Source organism: Aptenodytes forsteri, unplaced genomic scaffold, assembly GCF_000699145.1.
Source record: "Aptenodytes forsteri isolate BGI_AS27 unplaced genomic scaffold, ASM69914v1 Scaffold61, whole genome shotgun sequence".
Taxonomy (NCBI): domain Eukaryota; kingdom Metazoa; phylum Chordata; class Aves; order Sphenisciformes; family Spheniscidae; genus Aptenodytes; species Aptenodytes forsteri.
The window spans coordinates 2,812,375-2,839,974 of record NW_008794443.1 but is presented as its reverse complement, the minus strand read 5'-3'; the positions used below and the strand labels follow the sequence as shown (position 1 = coordinate 2,839,974).

The 27,600-nt window shown below is 41.2% G+C and overlaps 2 protein-coding genes across 3 annotated transcripts in view; one reads left to right on the top strand and one right to left on the bottom strand.

Annotated features, from left to right (window-relative positions):
- MTOR (mechanistic target of rapamycin) overlaps window positions 1-26,700 on the bottom strand; it is a 68,152-nt gene extending 41,452 nt beyond the window's left edge. The window contains exons 1-28 of one of the 2 annotated variants that reach the window (XM_019474759.1): window positions 26,538-26,700; window positions 26,048-26,156; window positions 24,497-24,729; window positions 23,924-24,124; window positions 23,018-23,152; window positions 22,288-22,563; window positions 21,851-21,959; window positions 20,824-21,010; window positions 20,505-20,633; window positions 19,426-19,670; window positions 19,034-19,249; window positions 18,162-18,367; window positions 17,489-17,611; window positions 17,043-17,132; window positions 16,856-16,948; window positions 16,191-16,325; window positions 15,717-15,846; window positions 15,224-15,474; window positions 14,312-14,353; window positions 13,175-13,261; window positions 12,413-12,580; window positions 12,035-12,147; window positions 11,457-11,619; window positions 11,105-11,197; window positions 10,253-10,399; window positions 9,292-9,434; window positions 7,971-8,133; window positions 7,684-7,829 (exon numbers count right to left, since the gene is read on the bottom strand). In XM_019474759.1, the coding sequence (XP_019330304.1) occupies window positions 7,684-7,829; window positions 7,971-8,133; window positions 9,292-9,434; window positions 10,253-10,399; window positions 11,105-11,197; window positions 11,457-11,619; window positions 12,035-12,147; window positions 12,413-12,580; window positions 13,175-13,261; window positions 14,312-14,353; window positions 15,224-15,474; window positions 15,717-15,846; window positions 16,191-16,325; window positions 16,856-16,948; window positions 17,043-17,132; window positions 17,489-17,611; window positions 18,162-18,367; window positions 19,034-19,249; window positions 19,426-19,670; window positions 20,505-20,633; window positions 20,824-21,010; window positions 21,851-21,959; window positions 22,288-22,563; window positions 23,018-23,152; window positions 23,924-24,124; window positions 24,497-24,729; window positions 26,048-26,156; window positions 26,538-26,657 (4,253 nt within the window). In that variant the 5' untranslated portion in view covers window positions 26,658-26,700. The remainder of the gene's footprint in view (window positions 1-7,683; window positions 7,830-7,970; window positions 8,134-9,291; window positions 9,435-10,252; window positions 10,400-11,104; window positions 11,198-11,456; window positions 11,620-12,034; window positions 12,148-12,412; window positions 12,581-13,174; window positions 13,262-14,311; window positions 14,354-15,223; window positions 15,475-15,716; window positions 15,847-16,190; window positions 16,326-16,855; window positions 16,949-17,042; window positions 17,133-17,488; window positions 17,612-18,161; window positions 18,368-19,033; window positions 19,250-19,425; window positions 19,671-20,504; window positions 20,634-20,823; window positions 21,011-21,850; window positions 21,960-22,287; window positions 22,564-23,017; window positions 23,153-23,923; window positions 24,125-24,496; window positions 24,730-26,047; window positions 26,157-26,537) is intronic. The other variant, XM_009289624.2, reaches the window with a different exon arrangement.
- On the top strand, window positions 137-5,183 carry ANGPTL7 (angiopoietin like 7). The gene is made up of 5 exons (XM_009289623.1): window positions 137-515; window positions 2,258-2,358; window positions 2,692-2,886; window positions 3,796-3,994; window positions 5,014-5,183. Exons 1-5 carry the CDS (start codon window positions 137-139, stop codon window positions 5,181-5,183), a joined length of 1,044 nt encoding a protein of 347 aa, XP_009287898.1.
- Window positions 26,701-27,600: the final 900 nt, after the last annotated feature.

The window sequence follows — 27,600 nt, the reverse complement described above, 5'->3', positions numbered from 1 at the left end:
ACCTTCAGAGACTCACTTCATTGGAAGAAAGCTAGGTACCAGTCTGCTGTAGCACTTGCAGAAAGTTTCATACCTATCCCAGCTGCATTCAGACTACCCGCAGTCAGCTGGAAGTTTTCTGTTGCTGTAAGCAAAAATGCCAGCAAGATCCACTGCTCAGCTGGCATGGCTCTGCATTGTCACTGTGTCTGTGGCAATCTATCCAGCACTGCTGCAGAAGCCTCCTAAAAGAAGAACAATCAATGGGAACGCACAGTCCAAGATGACAGGCTGCTGCGAGGAGATTAAGGAGCTCAAGTTGCAAGTAGCCAACCTGAGCAGAATGCTGCAGGAGCTGAGCAAGAAGCAGGAAGGTGACTGGGTGAACGTGGTCATGCAGGTGATGGAGCTTGAAGGGAGCACCAAGCAGATGGAGTCCCGCCTCATTGATGCAGAGAGCAAATACTCCGAAATGAACAACCAGATAGATATCATGCAACTCCAGGCAGCTCAGACGGTCACACAAACTTCAGCTGGTAAGAAGGGAGTTGCCAAGCTCCCAGATACACCTCTTAATGCACAAAGTGAACTAATGACTAGTTCTTAATGCTAGCGTGTCCCACTAATGTCATTAGCAAGTATGCATACTGAATACTTCTGCTTAAAGTATTTCCGTAGGCAGGTGATCCTGAGAAAACTAGTTTGAATTTACCTGTCAAAAGTCCAAAGATCCAGCTGTATTTTAATATCTGTATGTCTGTTATCAGGGATTGGAAAAACTGAACAGGTACTGTATTTGTACAGTGAGGAACTCAGTCTAATATTTCATTTTCTGAGCACTACAGTACCCATCCAAAAAGAAAGGGAGCTGGCTTTGTCAGGGAATGGCTCTGGCAGTAATACCCTCTGAGTTCACAGTGCTGACAGGGGACTAGAAGTTGGTAAAACAATTAGAAACGCTCTCCAAGCATTACTGGAGATTTGTAACTGTATCTTCACTCTGGTTCAGAGATAGTCGTAAAAGAGTGATTCATTTTTTGAATAATTCTCAAAAATTCAAGGCTGTAGACAATGAAAGATGCAAACTGTTCTGGCTAGGCTTATATCAGAGTTAAGTTGTTCAAAATTCTCTCTTCCCTGAGGGAAGGTTTCACTGCACACAGTGATTGCACAGGCCTGTACTAAACATGGAATGCAGGTGCATTTTGTAGGTCAGCTACCTGTAAAGCCACTTCTAGAAGAAAGTGTGATTTTTGTTGATTTTTCTCTTAATACGACATTCACTGCAACAAGCTTAAAACTTCCTTAAAAAGAAACTGCTGTTGTCTGGGACAACTGCGTTTGCCAAAAGACTTCATTTGGATTTTTTTTGTTTTTTAAATGCAAAGGAAAAACTTCTAAATCTATTTACTAAATAATTCTTAGAAAAAGTTCCACTTGGCTAGTTTTGACACACCACTGTTTACAGTAGGTCTTAAATAAAAAATTATACCATAACGAATCTCTTTGGAGCTGTAGTAAAGGTTTGGGGAAAAAAAAAAAAATACAGTAACACACAGAAGAAACCAGTCCAGAAGTTATTTAAAACAGATGTGTCTCACCTCACCAGGTAAGAGACACTTAGTCTGTACTAAACTAAAAACTGTCAGAATGCATAAAGCCTTGCTTCAGCTAGTTTATCTTCCTCAGAAGAATAGCTGTGCATTTTAACATCTTCAAGTCAGCTCCTGCACCGGGAGGAAAGGAGGCTTGCAGAGACTGACAGATTGACTGCAGCTAAAAGCCACCATCTCTGTCACAGGCTCTAGTGCAAGAAGTGTTGAGCAAACATGCCTCATCTGCAAACTTGGCTAACCTGTTCAAGCACACAATCAAAACAGGCATCTGGCAGCAGGCCTAGCCATTCTATTAGATAAGCCTTTATTATTTGGGAAGGGGACAGCAAATATATACCTTTTTACCTTCCAGCACAGACACACACAGTAGCAATGTGAAGAGAAAGCAGAGATGTCTCTTTGGTATGGAGAGGTAAAAAAACAAAACAAAACAAAACCACCCACAAAAAACCCCCCAAAACATCATGAAGTCCCAGTGCTACAACCTTTTTCCAATGCATGCACTGATCAAAACTAAATCATTTCAGGAAAACATTAGACTTGTGGGAAGTCTTCTTCACTGATTACTCCTTGTGTTACAAACTAAGCTTTACAGAAACCACACTTACAGGGGAGTTGTTCTTGCTGTTCAGATTCTTACTTTCTGGTTCTGATTCAAGTAGATGCTGTCTATGACTGCTCATCACTTTACCAGAGGAACTACCGAATCTCTGGTGTTTACAAGCTACCTCCTGATGAATTTTTGGGGAGTCCAGATCTGGAGGTAAGGATGTCAAGTACACAATGTATATTACATGTCTTTTCAAATATAGTCAAGAAATACTTATCTACCATGGAGATGAAAAGCGCACATACTGAGTTATGATACCCTGCACTTCGAATCAGCATCTTTATGTAGGCAAACTTCAAGGAAGGAAAGAGTGTACATTTAAGAGGGAAAACAGAAAAAGGGTTCATTTAATAAATTTTTTCCATAACTTTTAAACAAAATAGGAATTTCTTCAAGTTGTGAAATCTGGAACAATGTCTTGTGTTAAGAGAATTGAACCATCCTAAGTCTACTGACAAGTAAACACTGCCTTTTTTCCTGTTCTAGGTGTTCTGTGACATGGAGACAGATGGAGGTGGCTGGACTATCATCCAAAGACGTAAAGTTGGTTTGACATCTTTCAACAGGGACTGGAAACAATACAGGGAAGGATTTGGCAATATTCGGGGAGATTTTTGGCTGGGAAATGAAAATATCTACCGACTTTCAAGACGCCCCACTGTTCTGCGAGTGGAGTTGGAGGTAATTAATAAGCTCTTAATTTCAGCAGCAAAAGGTTTTTTGTACAAAGTGATTCTCCAGCAGCAGATACCATCTCCTATCTCTATAGGAGGCCCAAAGAACTTGCATGCTTTAATTACAGGAGAAGGAGGTAGGATAGATCTAGTGATACATTCAAGGACAAGACAGAACTATGTTCTCCACCATGCAAAGTCAGCAGGACAACCTTCTGTCTGCATATAGATTGTGTCTTAGGGAACATGTGGGGCTCTAGAGAATCCTGCGGAACCCACTGCAGACAGATCAAACTGTTGACCACCTCAGATTTAAAGATTCATGGGGCATCTCTGTGAAGTTTTAAAGACTCCGAGACTTTTCCTGTTGCAGCACTTCCTTCCAGCCTGTGTACAAAAGAGTTTGCATTGTATTATCCCAAAACAATTTCTACAGTCTACTAAAGGCTTGAGCTTGACTTAGACTAGTTTATAGCTGGTACAATAGCTTTGAGGGATGGGATATGTACAACGGAAAAAAGTGAGCTGAAAGGCTTTATGTCTATAAGTCACTGTTTCAGAGAGGAAAAAAAAACACCCTACTTGAGGCAGCACACTGTGAGACAAGGATGTTGAATGCAAGAGCTGTGTACCAGGTTTCCATACATATTGTTTAATACCAGTGCAGATAAGACTTGGAAATATGATGCTTTGCTCTGGAAAGTTTCTTTGCCTTAAACAGATAAGTTTCTGCAGTCTGAGACAGAAAAAGGTCATGAAAAATCTAGGATTGAGAAAAGATAGGCAACATGCACTGTATATAACCATAGTCATATGAGTTTTATATATATATATATATACACATACACACACACACGAGAGTCTTTTCATAAACTATTCTAATAGCACCTATTTCTTCTTCATTGTTCTGTGGCAGGACTGGGAAGGTAACATACGCTATGCGCAATATAAGCAATTCACGCTGAGCAACGAAATAAATAGCTATCGTCTTTTTGTGGGGAACTACACTGGCAACACAGGGCGCGATTCCCTAAGGTACCACAACAACACAGCCTTCAGCACAAAGGACAAGGACAATGACAAGTGTGTGGATGACTGCGCCCAGTTCCGTAAAGGTAAAACACACAAACACTTTCCTGTCCTGAGAGGGCTGCCTGGGTAATCTGTAAAGAGCCCAACTCCCTCTTTCCAAGTAACTAGTAAGTAGTATCTGGATGGCAAATCAAGGGAAAGATGAACAATTATGGAATACACACTTATTGGTTATGTGGGAAACCTGGCAGTTAAAGCTGATTTACACAGAGCCAGACTGTATGTTATAGACATCAGTACTCTTCAAACGATTTAGTGTATGCTCTCACCTACACAGTTATCCAGCCCATTATGTGTACCTGCCAATCTGCCAGACTATCTCAGATGTTGATCCAATTCAGTGATGCAGGAAGTTATTCCTGTATATCTAGAAGGTTTTTATTTTTTCTTACATTTTTATGAGGTTTCAAGTTCTAATCACCTATTTCTGTAATTATTCTCCTACATTATTATCCTACATGTACCTCAAGGTTCGACCTGTATTCTAATCTTTATTCCTACTCTATTAAGAGCCTCTAATGAGGTTACTCTCTTCATTCAATTTATCTTTATATGAGGTCTGTCACAAAGATAATTGTCTTCATTGCATCTTGCCCTTTATTTTTAATTTCCCCATTGGGACCCCATGCAAGATGCAAATAAAATTGTTGACATCAGTCTCAGTAAAATAGCGCAGCTTACTTGCAGAGTCCAGAAACATTTTCAACACCTTAAAACGCCCAAGCTAAGAACCCAAATTCATTTCCTATGCTAACTCTCAGCGTCAGGGACAGAAACTTGTCAAGGAAATATTCTAAGAGGAATGAGCAACTAATTGAAAAGCTACTGGCCTAATTTGACTATGTAACTGTAAAGCCTCTATGTATTTAGTATCTATGTTAAGTTTTGAATTTACCTGCAATCCCAGCTATTAGGGCCATAGGCTCCAGGGATTAAATGCTGCATTCTGGTCACTCTCTTCAGGGAAGAGCAATAATTCTTATTATTAATACAAAACAAACCTGCTCCTCATCAGGAATCTATTCATTTGCTTTCTGAAAAGGTGGATATTGGTACAACTGCTGCACAGATTCCAATCTGAACGGGGTTTACTACCGCAAAGGAGAACACACCAAGAACATGGATGGCATCACCTGGTATGGATGGCACGGATCAACCTATTCACTGAAGAGAGTTGAGATGAAGATCCGTCCAGAGGATTTCAAACCGTAGAGGGAACCAATATTTGATTGTACAGCTACACGATGCCACTGCACAGAAGGTGGGCAACGGACAGCTCAAAATCAGCCAAATAATTGTTCATTTCAACTAAAACGTGCAACAGCTACATACTGGCTATGTACATACACAAACACTAAGGCACATTAAGCACCAGCCACAGCCACTAGTATTATCAGGGCTCAGACTTATTTCCTCCTCTTCAGGCTCTTTCCAAAGGGAAAAATGTTGTGTTACAATAGGTTAGAACAGAATGCACTTACAGCACCTTCAGAAAACCTACTGGTGTGTTTTCACTAGCATTGAGTAGTGGGTTGCCTTAGTATTAAGCAGCCAGACAGGGACCGAAAAAAGAAAGCCTCCTTGTTGCCTTTCCTTCAGTGTCGAGAGTAAGCATTGCTGAGTAACTCCTTCCAAGAGGGACTCAAATCACAAAAATGACATACCCATTTCAAGCCAGAGGAATCAATCAGAAGTGTCCCTGATGCACCTTTCTTTAATGTATAGTAAGTGACTTACATTCCCACAGAGGAAAAAAACGAAGCTCAAAAATTTTGGATTAATTAGTATTGCCCAGGTTCTCTCCTGAAGTTTTACTGCCATCTCCTGCTGCTGCCTCAAATAAGTCCCCATAGAGGGCTGCACCCAGCAGATAGTAACCCTGGAGGAAGGATTTGTCCCATATGCTCTGGGGCGTTTATTCCTATCCACAGATCACCTAAAGGTTGATAAACTAGAAAGCAACTTTCTGGGCTGCCACCAAATTATGTTCAGGTTAGAATATAAGTGTGCTATATGTCAGTAAGACTAAGAGAGAACAGCAGGTTAGCAAAAAAATCCAGACCCAGCCACCCAGCCAAAAAACTCTACTCCAACACTTAGAACCACTGTATCCATGAGCAAAACACTAGTACGCACCACAGAATCCATAAGTGCCAAAAGTTACTCAAACGTAAGGGACTGTTTGCTAGCATACCACGTTGAGGAATATTAAAATCTGTTCTGAAAAACCACTCCAACTACAAGTTACCTAGGGATGTTATGTCAAAAATCAGTATGTTTCTCCCTTACATAAGTGTTAAAAACAACAGTTAAAGGAAAGAGATGCCTCCTGTAGCCATACAGTTATTTGAGTATATTGAAAGAGATAGTTATAGTTAATATATCTATTTTTATTCACCTTAAAGAGAGTTTGAATCTAATTTAAATTGTTCAGTCTTGTATGAAATGGGAGATAAAGGTGTCTTGGGAATTGCCTTATATATGTTTGACTATTCATACTGTAAATTTCAACTGTGTGGAACTATAGTTGGAACTATTTTAACTGTGGTCTACAAATTGAAAGAGATAGTTATAGTTAATATATCTATTTTTATTCACCTTAAAGAGAGTTTGAATCTAATTTAAATTGTTCAGTCTTGTATGAAATGGGAGATAAAGGTGTCTTGGGAATTGCCTTATATATGTTTGACTATTCATACTGTAAATTTCAACTGTGTGGAACTATAGTTGGAACTATTTTAACTGTGGTCTACAAAATGGATTTTTAAAGGTTTAACTTTTTCAACTGTGTGGAACTATAGTTGGAACTATTTTAACTGTGGTCTACAAAATGGATTTTTAAAGGTTTCTAAACTTTTTCATTTCTAATAAATTGTCTGTCATTTTTAATCCAGCTTTACTTCAAGTCTTTGCTCCTTAACTTGCTTTTTGATACACAAAGAAACAGCTGCGAGAGTGATTGAGGCCAGGAAAGGGAATACGCTAAATTCTGTATTTTCCTCAGGAAAACAAGAGAGGACAAAGGATGAAAGAATAAAAGAGGGGGGAAAAAACAGGAAAGCACAACTCCAAGGAAGTAGGAGGGCTGAAAAATTCACTGCATACAGACAAAGCTAAGTTTTTCTCAACCAAAATCAATTTGTCCATCTCAAATAGTAGAGTTGACGTTTCTGTGACATGAAACTGAGATTCATGTTTGAAAACATGTAGTTTAGTACCAAATCCTGTGCAGGTATTTCAGGCTAACATCTTTCTTGTTGACAAAGCTCAGGAAACAATACACTCTTGTTATAATATCTTCTATTTGACATATGAAGAATGAGACCTAAGCTAGATGAGCAGAATTTGATGAGAAATTTTAGTTAAGAACTTAAGCTTTTCTGGCTTATTTATATGTAGGTGTAGAAATCTCTTTCATCTAACTTACAGCCACTCCACAGCATCCCATATTGAACTTGAAGGGCGAGAGGTGAAAATAAGACGACTCCACTTTTTCCTGCACAACTTCCCCCGGCTTCTATCATAATTTTAACCGCATAATAGAAGGGCAGAACTCAGCAGCTAGGAGTATACATATGCAAGCTAGTTAGTAAGCCTACAACAACATCTTGTGGCAGAGAGTGAAATCCTAAGAATTGTCTAGATTCATCCTAATGGTATCCTAAATTGGGTACTGATGCCAGAGCAGAAGTCTCATCAGGTGCAGTCCTACCTGATGAGAGACTCCAGAATGGCCGGGGTGGGACCCTTTTGAAATTCCAGCTCCTTGTAGTGAAGGGCCTTGGCATACGCTCGACATTTTGCAGCTCTTTCCCCCAGGAGGACAATGCCATTATCATCTCTCAAAGGCAGTGGACCCTGGGTAAAAGCACATACATCAAAAGCAGGATGAGTATAAAAAAGAAGAAAGTATGCATGAACTCTTCACACCCTTTCCATAGACTAGACATCAGCCAGCTAGCCAGCATTAGAAAAAGAGTTGCCTAATGGCATCTCTACCTTGTCACTGTGTTCCATGAATTCTGCCAAGTTCAGCAGTGTCTGAGTGACTTCTGCAATGTCCTGAGAAGTCAGGGCCAATTCAATGCTTCGGATCAGCTCATCCTGCTGGTCTTCATTCAGTTCAGACCAGCATGAAACGAAAGCAGCATTGAAGAGATCTCTGAGAAGGAAAACAGAAGACAGTGAGAGGTAGGGATTCATTATTCATGAAAAAAAGTCTATTTGACAGTGGACTTGCCTTCTTATTCAGAGAAAGAGCTACAAAACGCATTTATATGTCTACCTGCAATAAATAGTGATTAGTTTTTATAAAGCTAACTTCTGTACCAAATACTTAGTGAAACATGCATTTTAAAAATATATAATAGGATGATATACTACAATAGTAGAAATATTGTATATCATATGCTAGCAAGTATTTTAGGCTAGAACAAACTCTTCATAGCAGCAAGGATGGTCTTCTCTTCTGCTATGAGGAAACAGGCCTAGTCTGTCTTAGATCACAAGTGAGTGTAGTGAAAAAGATGATTGTACATTTCTCTGGACACACATGCTGCAACACTTATGTTTTCTGTGCTCACTAGAGGACTGCAATAGCTGGAGTTTGAATTAGTGGCAAAGCTACAGGAGTAAAGGTGATGAAAAACAGGTACAGTGACAGCCCTTGCCACTGCTAGTACTGTGGAGAAATACTGTGGGATGGGTTTGAGATGCACAGAGTATACATGGAGGATGCTAGCATTACCTCTGACTACCTAGAAATTGCTGACTTTTCATCATGCTGTTTGCCCTTCTACTTCAAAAATGATAAAACTCACATTAAGACAAAGTTAAACCAGGAATGAACACTTTTCTAACAGCAGTAGTCAGATCCATATGCACTGAGATGACAAGTGTATATCATCAAGAAGAGATAAACAGGCAACTGCTGGCAGAACCTCAAAGTTTCTCCAGACATACTGGTTGCAAAAGAAATAAAGCACTGCGGCTTATTCCACTCAGGGGCATTTTTGTTCACCCACAGTAGATCCTTGAAACTACTTCATACTCTACTGTGTTTCCAGCTTCACTTTTATGTACCTTATGTTTTTTCTAGACTAATATGCAGAATTCCACTGAAAGATTTTGTGCACATCATGGAGCAGCCAACTGGGAAGGGTGGAAATGAAATCAAGTTGCCAGCTATTTGATTTGTCCCAAAGCAGGAACTATCTCTATTTATGGAACCTAAGAGCTTTTAAGTAATTTTCTTTTTCCTTATAATATCTGGCTTGCATCTGCAATTTCAAGTGATCCGAAAAAAACAGAATTACTCTACCGAGCCATAGGATTATATGCCTGAGCCAGGGCCCAGCATGAGCGCAAGGATGGCGAGGAGGAATCTTTCAGTAGCTCCAAACTCAGTCTTCTTAACCATTCCAACCAGTCATCTTTGGAAACTCTTCTTGCTGCTCCCCAGGCCTGCATTACAAAAGCAAGACAATTCAACTACCAAATGAAGCACTATCCAAAAGCAGAAGAAATCCATCAGTGGGCAGCATTACTTCTTTACAGCTCCAAATCACATTGCTGAGATTCCCTGTTCAATACCCTGAAATCTGCTACCTTTACCAGATAATTTGCAGTACTTCAGTCTCATTTCTAAGAAATCTTCCCTAAACGTATTCCTGTCATGACATGCCAAGTACTTAACATGAATAATTCTTTCCCTACAAAAATACATCAAGAGCTGAAGCCATTGTTGAAACATCAGCTTAAAAATACTTAATACATTTAGAATGAAATTTTTAAGTCCAGCATTTTCAAACCAATCCATCCCACTACTGAACCGAGTGCTACATACATTAACTGTCCAAATTAGCCAGTGCTTAGCTATTAACTTCTATACTGGCTTCAAGAGAATATAGCACTAAGATATACGAGAAGTGGCTGATGAAAAAAGGCAGAGACTCTGAAATAGATGTCTCTAGAAGCTACAGATGATTCCTTGTGATCTAGGAAGTTTTGTTCATACTTTACATAACAAGAAAGTGTCAAGATTACTTCATGCCCATTAATAGTCTGATAATTCAGCTGCTCCTATCTTTAAAGTTGCTTAGCACCTTCTAATTTTAAAGAGAGTCTCAGACGCTACTTTGACCTCAGTTTTGTACAGAGCTGGCAACGGAAAGAGATGTAAAACAAATGTAGTTTAGATGCACTGGACAAACTCCTTAGATGTGACACAATACCTCCTCCCTTCAGTAGCAAACTCATGCTGTGCAGCGCTCCAGTCTTACCTTCTGCAAGTTGATGGTGCTAACATGTAATTTCTTCATGGGACCTGTTTCCACAGGACCACTGGCCAAAGTTTCTCCCTGGTTGCTTCTCAACATTCTGTGCTGATAAATCAGGGGATCCTCCTCTTCATCAGCAAGAGTATAGCCCTACAATAAATGGCTTACAATGAAGATCACACCCACACATACAAAAGCAATTTTCTACAAGTCAAATGGATGATAAAGTCAGAGCACTATCCAATCTCACGGCAAAATTTGTGAAAGCAAACAACCGTGGTTTCATTATAATGATCACACCTTATAAGCCAGAGAACTCAAATGATATCCCTTTTCTATTCAAGGTAACTGTTAAGAAATCTTAAATACACCTTAAAACAAGCACTCTTTCCTATTTGACTCACTAGTAAGCCGAGAACAGCAGTTCTCAAGTGTGCTGCTTGTTCCACACTCAGATTGCAAAGCAGTTACTGAGTTTTTGAAGTGTGGGACATGCTACGGAAAATACTGAGATAAACAAGGTCTCCTTAAGTCCTGAAACTGTGGAAAAAAAATAGGGTAAATCCACATTTAAGAACTACTGAGAAAAAAGTAATGACACTGGCTACAACTCTAAGTTCTTACCTAGAACTTGCAGTGATTTTTCTATAGGAAATAATTGATACCAGTTGACAATAATTTTTCCCAATGCAATCTCAAAGTCTCTTTAAAAAGCTGTACTTAACACACAAATACAGCAACAACCATTCTTCATTTTATGAGTAACTCAAAGTGAAGTTTCCAGCTACATCTGTTTCAACATGAAAACATCCCCAAAGTGCACTTATGCAAACAACTATATACTTGTCAACTCACCTTTACAATTCTGCAGATAAGAACATCATAGCGTTGATGATTAATTTTGTGTCGCACCAGAACTTTGTTCACCATCGGGATAAAAATCTGGTACTGTACAGGGGAATGCATCAAAAGCTAGTTACTCAGTCTCACCAAGAGCAGTAAAATCCCACCTTTGTTTCATTGATCTTATAAGAAACCAATTCTGAAAGTTTGATTTCAGTAACTCCCGATTCCAGAAAACTAAGAGAAGAAAAATCTGTTTTCTTTAAAAGCCAGAATGAGTGCATTACAAATACTCAACTTTAAAGCCTTGATCTTTGGGACAGTCCCTCCTTCTATGAGCTTTCACGCCTCAGAAGAATATTACCTTCTTTCCCAGCTGGAACACCAGAGAGGAGAGGGTGTCCATTGCAGTTGTTCGTAGCTCAGGGCTCTGATCTAGTGTTCGCACGATGGGATGAATAATCCGTGAAGCATAATCAGTGAAATCCAGGGACTCTGTCAAGCGGTCCACTGTTTCTAGAGCAGCTCTAAAGTCAGAGCAGAAAGAAGGGAAGACTTATCTCTCATGGTATAAGACAGGAGAAACGAGATGTAGAAATACAGTAGCGATTCAAGCTCAGTCCTCCTAGGCATCAACAGTAATAGGAAAAACATGTCACCAGAACTCTGTTAATGCAGCTAGTACTTGCAGGTCAGCTTGCAAGTTGCAGTGACTAAAATACTGGCAGGTGAGAACCAGAAAGTAATAGTCTATACCCAAGAAAAGCTAGTAACAGTGCTGTGACATCCAACCAAAAATAACCCTCCATAATGATTTAACACAGAGAAAACTTGTGGAAGGAACTAAGTGGTATTTCATTCTACATGTGGCTAGGGCAGCCATTGCAGAACTTGGATATCGCAGGCAAAAAAAAAAGAGACTGCAAAGCCACCAACACTTACTTGCGAGCCACCACTGGGACATCTGGGGCATCAAATAGCTTTACAATGGGAGGTAGTAACAAATGAAGGTAGTCATCCAAGTTAGCTCCAAAGAGCTGGATCGCATTCAATAGCTGGAGGGAAAAATGGCCGAATGTGACTCAAAGTCATGAAAGAGATGCATTTTAAATAAGTCAGTATCCAGTGAAAAGTTGCTTCAATCCTGCACTTCAAACAAAAGTGCTGTCTGCATCATTTCACGCCAAGCCACTGCTGAACTGCACCTATCCCATTTGCTTGCAACACACAAGCAGCAGAAGCCCTGCTGGAGCATGGCACATTGGGCATGCACCTGCATCAGCAATACCAAAAACCCCGCTGCTGCAGCTTCCCACTCACCTTGACAGAGACAATGCGACTCTGACTATTGTCATGCATGAAGACCCGTAACATATGAGGAATGAGCTGAGGCAGATAAAGTTTGAATTCGCCTCCTAGAGCTACCACAATTTGCTCGATAAGTAGGATAATTGTGCTCTGTATGGAGTTGTTCATGACCCAGAAGTCCTACAGAAGAAAAAAAAAAAGGGGAAAAAATTAAACAGTTCTTCAACTGAGCTGTACCAATTACAAGAAAAGCAAACTGTAGGAGACAGTCTCTAGATAAATGCAAGATTGCAGGGAGGGACTATACTTCCCTTATAAACTAATATAAATTGGCAGTTTTGGTCTGTTTTTAAAACACTCTGTGCCTTCAGTATATTTATAGCTGTTAAAAACAGCCTCTAGGCAACTGATTTTTCCTAATCCTTCTAAGTGTTTGCAAACAGTTAGTGAAAATGAAGTGAAATGCCACCTATTTATGAACTCCAAACACCTCTTGCTAAAACTGTTGTTTCTGAAAGTAGTAAGTGCACAAAATCCAAGTGCTCGGAAGAACTCAGGCACTAGCAGAACCTAGGAGCTGCTCTTATTGCAGTTACTAGTAATAATGTATATTATTGTTTCAAATACACGTTCTTTCAAAACATAATTATTACTTCAAATGCATGGAATTCTGCAGTTCATATGAATTTATTAAGTAATTGATACATTTGATAGTGACAGAAACACTATCCACCTTTTCCGACAGTAAAATGCTGGCTTAAAGATTGTACTCACTCTCATCAGGGTGACAATTTCATCCATGTAGGGCCGAATATGACTTCTCACAAAGGACACCAACATCCCTAGCTGCTGGAACAGGAACTGGAAGGAAGAAACGTGTAGTGATCAATGTATCTTATTCAAACATCAAAGCAACGCTGGGTAAACGGCGTTTCACAGGCCAATTGCAAGCTCATTTACCAAACAAATAGCATGCATAGCTCCTATATGCTCAAAATCTGGGGCTAAATTCTCGGCAGCTTCAGCTCAGTAGTTTGGGTTTTTGGGGTGGGGGAAGTAGTTTTGGGGTTTTTTTTTTGTTGATTCCCACCCCTCAACTTCCATCAAAAATTTTATGAGCTCAAAGCCTTAGACACTCAAGCATACAAATAGGGGTTTATAATGTGTCAGCAAATTTATAAAGTGTCAGAACAGGCTTGCAAGCACACACACCTCAACTACAGAGCTTTGTAATTTAGCTTTGAAGGATGCCTCCAAAAATTTAGCCCCTAATCTTTTCCCCCTGCCTGTAAACCAAACTGGCACACATTTTAAGATACTCTTTCTGTACTCTTTCCCATCCCCACCAAGATATATTGGTGAAAAGTTACTGGGGAAGAGAGTTTGGTCCTTGCCAGAAATATCACATTTTTTTTGAAAGACGGTTGATTGTACCATAGAAGAATTTTGACTGGATTTAATTTTATTTGGATATATTAGGGCAGTTTTGCAATTCCTTTTGCCCCAATACAACCTTATACACTCACTCATGACAATGAATTTACTTTTGAGATTGATATGAAATAATGTGGGTTAAATCACTTTGTCCACAAAAATAAATGTGTATGTCTTTTTTCCTCTAGGAAAACAGGAAAATGCAAGTTATCATATATTAAATTTATAGTCTTCAAATACTGCATGAAGAAATGAGTGACAAAACACAAAGTGGAGCTCAGGAGAAGAGGTAACAGATTTTTGTGAAAACTAAGTAAGCAATAACATCAGCTACTTCAGTGAAAGCAGTACACCTACATTTACCAAAAATGAACCCTGAGCTCCTGTACTGTGCCTTTTTTTTTACTGTAGTGAGAGGATGCTTACATATAGGACAAGGACCTGCCTCCTTTAGGCTTTAGTGTCACGCATACCCACCTCAGCTCTTCTCCCCAGTACACTTTCACCATCTTCTTTTACCTGAAAATTTTTAAACAGAGTGTGCACAACTGCATAGCTTTCAAGCAAGTTAGATCAGTCAGGTCTAGGAGTTCAGCCAACCCAGGCGTGTGAGGTGTTTTCCTTCCAATCTGAGTAGTAGTTCAGTCTGGGAGAAAACAGCAGTTCTATAGCAGGGTTGGGATTTTGCTAAGGGAGCACCCATCCCACCTATAAAACACAGTACCAATAACTAGTACAAACTGCCCTTCCCACCCCAGAGATTATTTTCAGCTGCCTGAGGAAAAGGCTTGGCAAACAGCAGCCATCTCTGGTTAAGTGAACCTTAAGCCCATTATTATCTTCACACAATTCTCATTTCCTTCTAAAACTGTAACTTAAGTGGGAAGGAAGAGAAAGCACTGCTGTGGAATCACCACCCACACTGCTCTGAATGTTAGCAGACTGTAGCAAATTGAATTTTCCTTCTCACAGATGAGCCAAAGTACATGGTTGCATCAGAAATTTAAAGAATCTGCCTCTATTATTTAATAATACTGTTTGCAACAGTACATTAATGCAGAGATCATTGAAAGCTCTGGAAGCTGCACAGGCTGTTTTCCTGAACAAAGCCAGCTTGATAAAAAACACAGAATCAAATACTGGCCTTCTACGGATTATGCTCAGAAGCAGCTGTTTCAATAAGAAGCAGAAAAATTGTTTCCACGGGATATTCTACCAAATGCTCACAGGAGAGAAAAAGCAAAGCTGAACCTCACTTCTGCAGCATGCTTGGCAGCAACACATAGCACAGCAATGCCCAAAGCCAGTCGCATTCTCTTTTAAGAAATAGATTTTTATGTTAGGGCAGTGGAACAGGAGGGAAGAAGGAGTGGTCCCTAGTACACTCACCTCTCGGATGGCACCATCACAAACCCGTATTACATTAAGGAACGTTGGCATGACCTGGGGCAGGAACTGCACACACTTCAGCCCAAGAGATTTGAAAATAAAGGTGATGGCCTGAACTACCATAGTGTGGTGTTGGGACAAGGATTGGTCTCGGAAAATTCTCATCAGTGCCACCATAGAGACAGCTGGATAGAACTCATCCAGAGGGAGGTTTCCCATGTTCACCAACATCTCACTGGTACTGTAGTCCGCTAGGAGAAAGAAGGTAGTGTCACAAGCTACATATTAAATAGTCTTGAAGCACCCTAGTATTAGGTGCCCTCAGGAGCACCTGAGTATTAGGTGAAAACATGTACACTAATAATTTGTTAAGAAGAGGAGACAAATTGGTAACAACAAAACAAAACAACAACAACAAAAAAGTAATAAAAAAACCTCAAGACCTGTTTGTAGATTATAAAGCTATTCACTTGAAAGAAATTCAGATGCTTACAAGAATCCTGGCTGGATTTAGACTCTGAGAGGCTGACAGCTGAAGCATCTCGTGACTGATCAATCATGCCAATGTTCACTTTGTGTTTATAAGGGTCCAAAGCGCCCAGCAACCCTAACACACGAATAGCCTGATAAGACAGAAAGAAGAAGAAAATTCATCAGAACTTCATCAGCAAGGCAAAAGTCAACACATGAACCCACATGTTTGGAAAGGTCCCGAGGATTAGAGAGAAGATCTGAAATTAAAATGACTGCTTGGAAAAAACATCAATGCTTTCCATTCAACAGCTGGAGGCCATTTCACTGACTCAACACGTTCACCCTCTTAATTCTGCTTATTGTACTTCTATCAGCCACAACAATGATCTTTCAGCTCCCTCCCCCCCCGAATCTATGCAGACACATTTATTTGACAGCTCTCTCTCCCCCAAAAACTTTTAGAAATGGTTGTGTGGTAGATTCATGTTCATACCTCTCTACGAGTGCCCTGGTTCTGCTCAGTCTTCAGAAAGTTCAGAAGCACCTCCAGCAAAGTTGGATACTTTCTGTATGGTTCCACCACATACCCAGTGCTGGCCACAAGCTGTCCCAGTGTCCAAAGAGCCACCTGGAAAGATCAAGCCCAGAGAAGATTAGTTTTGACCAGGGAATTTATTATGTCTCCTGATCCATCAGTCATTCAACTTCTGTAAAGTTTCTTTGAGTATTTTAGGATCACACTGCAAAGCATAGTCCATGGTTTGAAAGCCTCTATAAAGAGTGTTTTTTAATAAGCAATAGTAAAGAAAGTGATAATCAACAATTTGTTAGACTTTGGCTGCCATAATTGCCCTATTGCCCTCACTCAGAGATACAATTCAAACAGGCATCCAATTCAGTGAGTCCAAGCCTTCCAATAAGAACTGCTTCCTTTTTTTTTTTCTTCTTCTTCTTTTCTTTTTACAATTCTGTACTATGTCACAACAGACAGGCACTGCAATCCCTGACCTGTGTGCCACGAGTGTGACCGTACACTCCACAGGAGACGCTTGAGTGATTTAAAGGTTCATTTTAGCAGCTATGATGGGACACGTGGATATTTCGTTACAGCTTTGGTCACAGCAGATGGCAAGTTTAGTGCAGTTGTCAAACACTTACTTGTCTTTTAGCCAGCAGGGAAGAGTCCTGTAGCATGTCCATAATTATGATGAAGAGCTCATCCACCCACTTCCTCATCTCCAGCCCACTGACCTATCGAAAGACAAAAATCAAAGTCCTTCATCTAGCATTGCCAAAAGCTTAACAACTGACAAGCATGGCAAAGAGGTACCTGCAGTAGCCTTACCTGTGCAAGCTCCCCTATGGTAGCTAGGACGTTGTTAATCACCCCTGGATTTGGATCTGGATCAGGATCTTTCAGTTTCACAATCAGTGCCTGGTAGGTGACAGAGGAACAAATTAGAATGTGTTTAGAAGACTCCTTGCTGTACGTACAACACTCAGAATGATCTTTCCTTTTGTTTACACCTGAAATTGATTCCATAGGGGCTCAACTTGCATCATGGTGAGCATTTCAACAGTAAATGAAACTTTCGTTTCACAAACTTTACGCAAATCCAGAATCAAGTTACACTACACTGTCACATACGTGCATTACTGTGAGTAATATCCACACCAATCTGATTTTTTCCTGCTATGATGAAGCAAAAGAACTGCAGCTCCTGACAGTCATGTATCCATTTGCTGTATCATTTCACTTCAAAGTCACCAGGAAATGTACAGAGACTTTACCTTAAGAATAGGCTCCATATACGGACGTATGAGGCGTGGAGCGTTAGAAACCAGGTGACCCAACATCCTGGCACTTTGCTCTTTAATCCTGCCAACACCACTGTGTTCCAGCTCTGTTAGAATCTGCAGAAAAGACAATGGAAGCATGAGAAACAGGGAGAATATAGGTAGGCAAAAATTCTTTGGATTTCCTCCTCTCCTGTCCAATGACAACAGAAAGAAAAAACAATCTCAGTACTTGTAAAGCATGTTCTACATTTACACTCCATCCAGTCATTTATGTCTAAATGAAGCTAAAATTAATTAGCATAAAACTGAATAGATGGCCTTCAAAACCATCTACGTTTATGAAGCGGTGCCATCCATTGACCTAAAAGAAGCACAGAACATTCTGCCTCAATACTGATGGAAAGCACTCCAGCATGATGAATGTGGGGTGAAATAATGACTGCTATCCTTTCCTCCTAATACATCCTTAGAGCTTCAGTCCAAACATCTATCACTAAAAAGTCTTCCTGAAACCTACTAAGCTGGGTAATAAGTATTTTCCAAAAGGGAGATATTCCCCCATGCTCCCACACATTCACTACAGCTAGATAACCCAGTTCTTTAACACCATCCTAATCTCAATACCAAGTACTCTATTTTCACTGCAGGCATCCCTCTTCATTACCTGGATTAACATCTTGCGCAGGAAAGGCATGACAAAAGCAGGGTTCATGCTGCTCAGGCGACCCACAGTACAGATGGCCAGCTCTCGGATTTCAAATACTTGATCATTCAGGGCCACAAAAAGAGCTTGCAAATTTTCTGCCTGGGCAAGGTGAGCATCAAATCGCTCATCCAGAGAAGCCAACACACAGAAACGTATATCAGGGTCTGCAAGAACACATTTGTTTCTCTTTAAATGCAGTAAACTCCCTCCTGTTCTTATTATTGCCCTTATTCACAAACTGGCCTCAAAAATTCTTCACAACCTCAGGGAAATGCTGAGAGCTTCCCCAGCATGAGACACTATACATTAGTGTTTTACACATGAGAAATGGGGTAGGTCAACCCAACAGATTCAGTGCTGCTCAGTACTGCCCCAATACCCAGATCAGTACAATGCCAGCCTCTCGCACTTACAGGTGGCACATTTGGAGGCAGTGTGCAGAAAATGAACTCATCTCAGGTTATCATATTGCAACTGAAAGAATAAAAAAATCAAGTAGGAAGATTCAACAGAAGGGACCAGTCTCTTCTCAAACTACAAAGTTGAAGGCCATGACACAGAACAGCAGCAAAGCAAGTCTCAGGGTTCTACCTAATTCAAAGGATTACAAAGGGCACAGTCTGAAGATTTTGCACTAGTGTTCTATTAATACCTCAAAAAAATCAAGATTTGGGAAGAGAAATTGGGAGACCTTTTTAATTTGTAAAGAATGACAGTTTAAGTTAGTGGCAAATACGTTCAAATTCTACGACAACCTCATATCAAGACCTGCTCATGTGCTAAAATTAATACGTGGTAGGAGAACCCTTTTCTCTGAACCCCACACTAACCTGGGTCGGTTATTCCAACCACAAGCAGTTTGCTGAGAACGTCAGCCACAACCTGCACTGCCGTCTGACTGACCACATGGGCATGACCACTGATCAAGTGGATGGAAGGTGTGAGCAAGCGAGAGCAAGTGCGGGCTGCTTCCATCCGGATCTCCTTGTGTTCACTGTTCAGAAAGTGGTCTGCACAGTGCCGAACAAACTGAGTCAGAGAGTGGCCTAGAAAGAAGAAGATGGGGAGTTTAACACAAGTTTATACCTCAACTGCTGGTCTTACCAGGGAACAGGAGTTTAAAGAAAGTGCTCTCACTTTTCCTGCTACTTGTACTCTAGTCCAGTGCAGTAATGTTTATATCCCATACCCCTTGGCCCCCTGCTTCTTTATCTCATCTTACCTTCAAACTCAAAGCTACCCAGTGTACGAAGGGCAAGCGTGATGCTACCCACATCACTGGCCTCTGGGATGTTGGTGAGGCTAGGAGAGGCAAGCTGGTGGGCAAGGCCCTTTGGCATGCCTGGATGTCGCAGAGGCTTGTGCATTAGAACAAGGGAGAGCATTTTCAGCAGCCCATCCTGGATATCCTTCTTTAGCTGAGGGATCTGACGACTCAAGTCATACAGCACAGCTGTTAGAGCAGGGCTGAGGGCAAGAAGCAGGCAGACAGTCATTAGAACAGAAACAATACGAGGTGTGCATTTCACCCTTGTTATTGCCTTTGCCCATCAGAAGATAATCGTGGGCATTCACGCATCACAGCAACACCTGCCAGCAGAGCATAGGGGTTCTTGCATGAACTCAGGCATGTGAGATGACCTTCTTGTATGAACTTGGTGAACAAACTGCCAGGACTACAGCACACATTGCTACGATAGGCAATATTGCTAGAATACTGTTAAGAATCTAAGTGATTCCTTATACTTGTGCTTTTTAGACACAAAGGCAACTAAATTTACTTCCAGATGGTAACATTAAGCTAATCTAAACAGCTTTGTGCTACCTAGATACTTCTCTGTACCCTCCCATACTAGCAGTTTCGTGAGCTGGGAAATTTCCAATTGGAACTGTCAGCTCCAAAGGTAAAAAAAGCTAGGAGCAAATATTCAGCGCTTCAATTCTCCTTCCCTGCCAATCTGATATGGCAGAAATCTGCTGGCCTTCAGAGGCTTTCTAAATTTTTGCAGGCTGTTGCCAAATGTATTTGAATAGTGGAAAGTAAAGGAGATTGCTTTTGAATTCACTAGCTGTTCTACAAAAAGATTTCTTTACACAGAGACCAACGCTCTTAAGTAACTCAGACACATTAACACTTAAAACATACTATTCTTCTGAAAGAGATATACTGATCTTCTGAAAGATCATTTAAAAGCAAGAATCTTCCTTCTCAATCTGAAGACTTTGAAGGTCTCATTCTGTATGGCCAACAATGCCATCCAGTGGCTAATAGAAAAATATGCTCCCATGCCTTGTACTTACCTCAGGCCCACAGCCAGCATAGGTTCCAAAAGCTCTTTGATGTCCTGCTGGATACTGGGTCCCATGGCTCGTGCCAGCATACTAATGCAGGTGAAGACTGTGGCATCAACCTGCACAGACTTCTGCCTCCTAGAAAGGGACCACATAAAAGTTAATTAAGAGGAGCTGCTATTTTTCAAACATCTTTCCTTATCCTACTTCTGTGTTATCAGTCTTACAGAAATACCTCTGATTTTAATACAATAATTTGATCTCACATCACAAAAATTATACAAAAACCAGGTGTTTCAGTTTCTTCCTCTAACCTTTACATACTTACTTGTGGGCAAAGTCCTTTGGTGGAAGAGCTGCTTTTATGATTTCAAGGACTTTTGGCAGGTAAGCTTGAAACTCAGAAATCACAGCCACAGAAAGCAAACCCAAGGCTTGGAAGGCTGCTGTTCGCTCCTTCTCCTTCTTCACACAGCTGAGAACATGATTCATGGTGTCTGGAAGATACTGATCAGCTGCCCACAAGAGAGAACAATACAGATTTTGGAACTCATTTAGGTTTATACAGTTGCATGACATTTGCAACTAAACCTTTACAAGTATAAATCTAGGGAACAGACACAGCCATATAAAATTTGCTGACATGAGCAGTGGCAAACACATGTAACCATATAATAAAATTTTCAAAGCCCAGAAGGCTTTTTTAAAAAAAAAAAGTCACCAAAATAAGAGCTATGAGAAAAAAAAACATTGCAACAGGTTCTATACACAAATAAGATCCAAGCATCTTGTTTTTATAGTGATTGATTGGAAATTTGGAGTAACACCACAAAGTTTGTTCCAATCCACTTAGAGCAGCTTGGTGACTTGCCTCCAACTCTGATGCTCTCCTAAGCTTGCTTGATAAAATCAATTGAACTGCTTTAAAGCCAGCAGGTATTTCCCATTTTTACTTGATATTTCCTGGCACATGCAACAGAAAAAAGGAAGACAACTCTGCTGATAATGTTTGGGATACACTGAGTGGCAGCAAGAGAGCAGAGTTCAACCCTAAGTCTGACATACTGAGGAAAAAACAAAAAGGAGGTTTTAATCTCTCATGGTATCAGTCACAGAATTCAGACAATAGTTTTCAATCCATTTTCTTCACCAGAGCAACATTTGGCATCAGATATCAAGTCACACTTATTCAGAAAAAAAAAGACTGTCCTCCCACAGAGGAATTTGCTCATCTTACAAGCACCACATTTGTACTGCTGCATTGCCTGTACAAGCTCATCTGGACCAAAGAGAGCTGGATAACTTCCAGCCCAATTTCAGCAACACTTCTAACATCCAACCATCTGTCTTGTCACCTGTGAATGCTGAAGGACGGAAAGCTGCCAACCGTGGTAGCAGATTGAGAACAGTCATCTGGATCAAAGAATTTTTGCTCGTTCTGCACTTGAGAACCCACTGGCACACCTGAAAGGAGATAGATTGGGCTTTGAAGGATGACCATTGGCAGTAATGCATGAATCTTTATTACCTGGGTGCTTTACGACATTCTACTGACATTTGGCTTCAGAGTTCATCGGAAAGATGGATAGTTAAGACTGCTTCCAAAGAAAGTAAATCACTTGCTCTAAGAGAGACAGTGACAAAGCCAGGATACATATAATTAATGAGTTTTGATGCCTCGATTCAATACTAGGCAGTATCGCTTGCTAAGTAAGGACACAGAGGACAATTGCTGTACAAGAACTGGTGTTGTGAATGTTGGTAGAAAAGTTGAAGACCACCAAACACTTACTTGATCAAACTTCTCTTCCATTAGATCCCTGCAGCATCGACTTTCTACCAATGTAGACTTTGCTGGGACAGGTGAGGTTGCGAAACCCATGATTCCTTGGTGAGAACTGTATCCCAGAAGACCGGCCAAAGCATTTGACTGAGAGGGCTGAAGAGACTGGAAGCTAGTGAAGGGAGTGATGTGGCGAGGTTTGGTACTGAAGCCCATCAGGTCTTTGCAGTACTTGTCATGCACAAGCTGCTGCTGAGTGATCTCCTCCATCTCCTCTCTAAGGCGCTGGACAAAGTAGAAAAGCATGTTTTTTTAAAAAAAAAAAAAAAAAAAAGTAGCTGAATAAGAGATTCCCAACACAGTGCTACCCAAATCTCCTGAGCAGCATCCTGTATAATTGATATCCAAATGGCTGTAAAACATCAACTAAGCAAAATCCAGCAAAACGTGCAATGGAGTCCTCATTCTGTATAAAAATCTTTTTAATTGTAATTAATCCAGTTAATAGCACTTTCCATCAGAGCTTAATACCTACTCAACCCAAACTTGTCACTGTTCTTTCTCTGACACACTTCAATTTGTAATAATCAATGCTCTGACTCCATGTTCAGATGACTTTTCAGCCCAACAACCCCATTTCAAACACAATGGGGTATTTCCACAGATTGATTGACAATGTGTAGCAACTCAGCAATCTGGCAACCAAAAGTCATAATCCCCGTCTTGTTCATTTGCTCACCTCTCCCTCCATACTGCTGATTCTCACTAGCTCATTGAGGATCAGTAAGGCACCATGGATTCGGTCATCACGGTTCATTCCTTTCTCTTTGGCCAAAGTCTCATCAAAACCCTTCTCAGCCTCTTCATACGTATGCTTGGGGGAAAAGAAAAAAAAAAACCACAATCTCAAGGATCACGCAGAAACAAAGCCTGTGGAAATAAAGTAGTACTGCCAGTCAAGATTTACTGATGTCCTGTAATTTTCCCAAGAGTAGCCACAAACCTCAACTGAGTAATAACAGAGTATAACACCACAAAATTCAGATTAACCCAGAAGTTGTGGGCTCTGCTGCAGAGCATTTTCAACAGATTACTAATCAAACAGCCAGTCAACCATGCCATGGTATAAACTTTATCAATATCTGCATCACATATTTGACTATGAGGAATCCAAGTTCACAACATTTGACTGCACTGTCCAAACCTTATTTGATATTATGAAGCTTGAATTCATGCGAGAATGGCAGCAAAGCTAAGGTTCAGACAAAAGAATCCTTACCTTTTTTGCTCATGTTTTATCTACACTAATAAAACCATCTGCTAGTAAGAGATGACAATAGATAGATGATTGCATGGCTGTAAAACTAGGTCAGGCTCAACAGCTGAAAATGAGCTGCAGATAGAGCAATGGATTCTTGATGGAATTAAGTCTCTTGGTTACTTTTATACTGGGCTAAAGGAACTACTCATTTTGTAAGCCATTATATTTTCAACCCTTTCAAGGGGAGGCAGTTTTCTACCGACAATCAGACATACTGACCAAGGTGACACAGGTTCTTAGCTTAGACAGCTCTTCTAAAAACTGGCACTTGATCATTTGCATTGCATTATGAGGAGCTGCTTCAAAACAAAGTTATTTTCTTACTCTGTACCACTGGGGCTTCTGCATCTCTTTTGGCTCCCGTTGAGTGGTGAGGATAAGGCAGGCTCTTAAGGCAGAAACAGCTCCCTCTCGGATGGCCTGTTTGGGATCCCACACAGCCACAAATATATTGTCAAAGAATGGCTGCACTTGTTGGAAGAAGAAGGTAGGCACGCTGATTGCCAGCTCACGCAGGACAAGAACCTGGAGGTGGGGAGAGAAACAGTAACACTCTGTGAGGATGAGCACCCATAGACAAACCTCATTATTTCTAGACCGTAATATCATTTATTCATACTGTTAATGTCTGTGAGCCTGATCTGTTTCCAGCTCCATACTTTTACAGTTCCTAGCACAACAGTATCTCAATCTTCTTTAGTCACTGGGCTAAGGTAGAAGCAACGAAGCAGCACTATATCTGCCATGAGAGCATCACAGATTCTCAGACATGGACTGGCAGCCATTCTGATCTTAATCAGAGCTTTTCCACAGCTTTCTGTGCATGTCTCCTACCACTGTTAACTAATCCTAACCATCCCATTCCAAGACAGGTGAAGACAAAAAAAGATCACTTACAGCTGCATGTCTTCGACCTTCATTCCTGTCAGCTCCCAGCCATTCCAGAGCTCGTTTCACCTCAAACTCCACATACTCAGCTGTGAAGGTGTCACCAGCCATCGCAAGCCGCCCAATAGCCTTGGAGGCCATCTCCATTACAACAGGGTCATTGGATGGCAAGAGGTTCCTCAGGTAGTTTGCAAACCTGCCGATACGGGTGGCATTACCTCCTTCAACACCAATAAGGCTTGCTGTAGAGAAAGGGAGCAATGCTGTAGGTTCTCCCTAAGAGTCAGTGAGGCAGACAGTAGGTAATCCCTGGATGAGAGTTAGTATTCCCTATCCATTCCTTAAAGATTCCCATTAACTCCTCCTAGACTGAAAATCCACAGGAAAAAAAAAAATAATCAAGCAATAGGAAAGGGCCACCATTCTTTCGAACCTGAACTTGTTAAGTGGGCAGGAAAATGCATCCAGTAGCTTCAAAGATTTTCCCCATTTTTAGTTTAAAAAGGAAAAAAAAAAAAAAATCCACCCTGGGATCACAGACCCATTCCCAATAGAAAGGCATCCATCCACATGCAACTACTACAGCTGGTCCGCCTCAGTAGAGAAGTCAAAGACTAAATGGACCAAGGAAATTGCTCTCCCCCTCAGCCCTAGAGATGGTCTCTCCCGGCCAGGGTGGAGGCACCTTGGCAGGCGGCAGTGTGGCAGAAGCTTTCGCTGCCGGTGCCTGGGTTGTACCTGCTCTGTAGATAAAGAGGCCATCAGTGTCCAGGGTTGTCAAGCCGGCACCTTTCAACAGCACTAAATTCACAGAAACAATTTTAAAGTGATACTGTCAGCTTAAAATCAGATGTTGTCAACAAAGATTTCTCTAGCTAAGGGACTTCCACTGTCTTCAAACACGTTGGGATTGGATGATTATGTCTGTGAGCCTAAACCATAAGCACCTCCTATTTGGTTATTAAAGAAGTAACTGCTACATACAGGCTACTTGTTTGGAAGGCAAAGTATTTATGCAAGCTGATTTCCCTAAGAGTCAAAATGCAGGCAGCTCTGCCATGTCACAGCAAAAGCACAACCAGAGCAACTGATGGAGCAGCTGATCAGAATCAAAGCAGAAGTTATGTGAGCCCCTCCCAGGAATGGAAGCTGCTGATATTGAGCCAGGTAAATTTAAATAACAAGAATCAATCTCCTCAGACAGAAGAGAGTTGAGAAAGTCAGCCCACCCCAATACATATAAATGGACAGCACAAACTGTTCTCAGCTGAGCTCAAGAACAGAATTTTCACATGCTCAGCACTCACATTTGATGCTTGACTCCCAGAAGAGCTCAGGGCCCATTAAGCACCAGGTTTTCAACCACTCTCAGCACTCAGCAGCTCCCATGCTGACACTTAGAGACAGATTTTCAGAGCCCAGCAACTAGCACGCACCCAGCGTACTGAGCAGTCAGACATAAGGCCCCAATTGTAAAAGCTCATTCCTTTTGAACATCTGTCCCTAAAGATAGATGCATGAAGAGAAAACTCACCAGAGGCATTAAGCACTTTCACTCACCTATAGCCAGAATGCCACCCTTCCTTTCATTTGCATCAGAGCTAGAGACCAGCTCAAATATGTGATGGTTCAGCTGATCATAAAACCTGGTAGATTCTTCCTGACTCATCTGTAAAAGGAAAAAGTTCAAATCAGCTTTTAGCACTCTTTCCTTCCTTCCTGCCCCCAAAACCTCTATAAAGACAATGCTTCTTAGGTCACTTAAACAGAAAGAAATTAAATCAACCACACATTACAAACAGAAAACAGTGTCTCTTCTTTGTGCCCTCGATGTGTCAAGTTTATTTATTCTGGTGCTTGACCATCCTTCCGTGTCACCAACTCACTCACCTCTCCTACATGCTGGGGCAAAGGTAAGCTCCCTGCTATGCCCCACCTCCTCTCTAAGACCAGCTTCCACATTCCAAAAATCTCCATCCCCAAAGTACCCAGCCTGTGCCCTACACTCATATGATAAACAAGGATAAATTATCTCATTTGCAGCACTCACTTCACGGAGCTCCATGGTGACATAATGCTGCAAGTCCTTGGCAGCTTTCGCCCTTGTCTCTTCACTGCGACTCTTCAAGCCATTGGCAAATTGTTGGAGAATGGACACAGTGCCCGACATGATGGTGGTATGCTGGGGCTTGGGGCATCAAGTCCTGTAAATTCTTCAGAGAGAGACTTTTTTTACTGCTTTCAGCTACTGAGATCTCTGAGCTTCTTTCTTAGTGCTGCCCCTGCTGCCTGCTTCCAAAACACACATCCCATTGCATGCAAGGATGCTGTGCCAGTAAAGCATAAAATTACAAGTAACAACTATATTCCTTAGGCCTTAAACCCTGCGATAAAACTGTATCACCACACAATATCTATTTGCTCTCTAGTTCCTCAAATACCAAAATATGCTCCAGTAGGTCAGGTGCCCGACCCCATGGTGATCTAATTCTAAATCAAGGGTCATGCAGTAGCTGAAAAATAGCAAGGTCAGATTAGGGTTTACAATTACCCTATAATAAGTAGGCATAATCATTCCCATGATTATATCATTATCATATCTGACTCGTCCTTGAATGCTTTCATCCAAGTTTCTCCACAGAAATTCTAGTGTTGTGCCAACACAAGGAAGACTCAGCACTTGGGGCCTGGCAAGTATTACATTCTCCAGTAGATATTCAGAGATGGGAAGTCTACTTATAGCAACATCAATCATTGCAACAGGATGTTTACTATCATAACACATAACCAAACTTTCTCATAAGTCCTTCTTTATGTGGAAAATATTTTAGAGTTTGAACCCCCCGATTTTCAGATTACATAAGCCCAAACCGAGCACTTGACAGAAGGGCCCACAGTGACACAAGGCACCAAAACTTCAGCGCCTTCTTCCCCAAATATCCCCCACGCCGTCACAAGGATCCACCAAGATTACAGCGTGAGGTGGCTTCAGGGCTTCCCCGCGGCTGGGAGCCAGGAGAAGCTCCCCCGGACGAAGAGAGCAGCCTGAGGCTGCGGCCCCATCCCCGCCGGCCGGGGTGCCCCTGCGCGGGGGCTCCCTCACAGCCGCACTC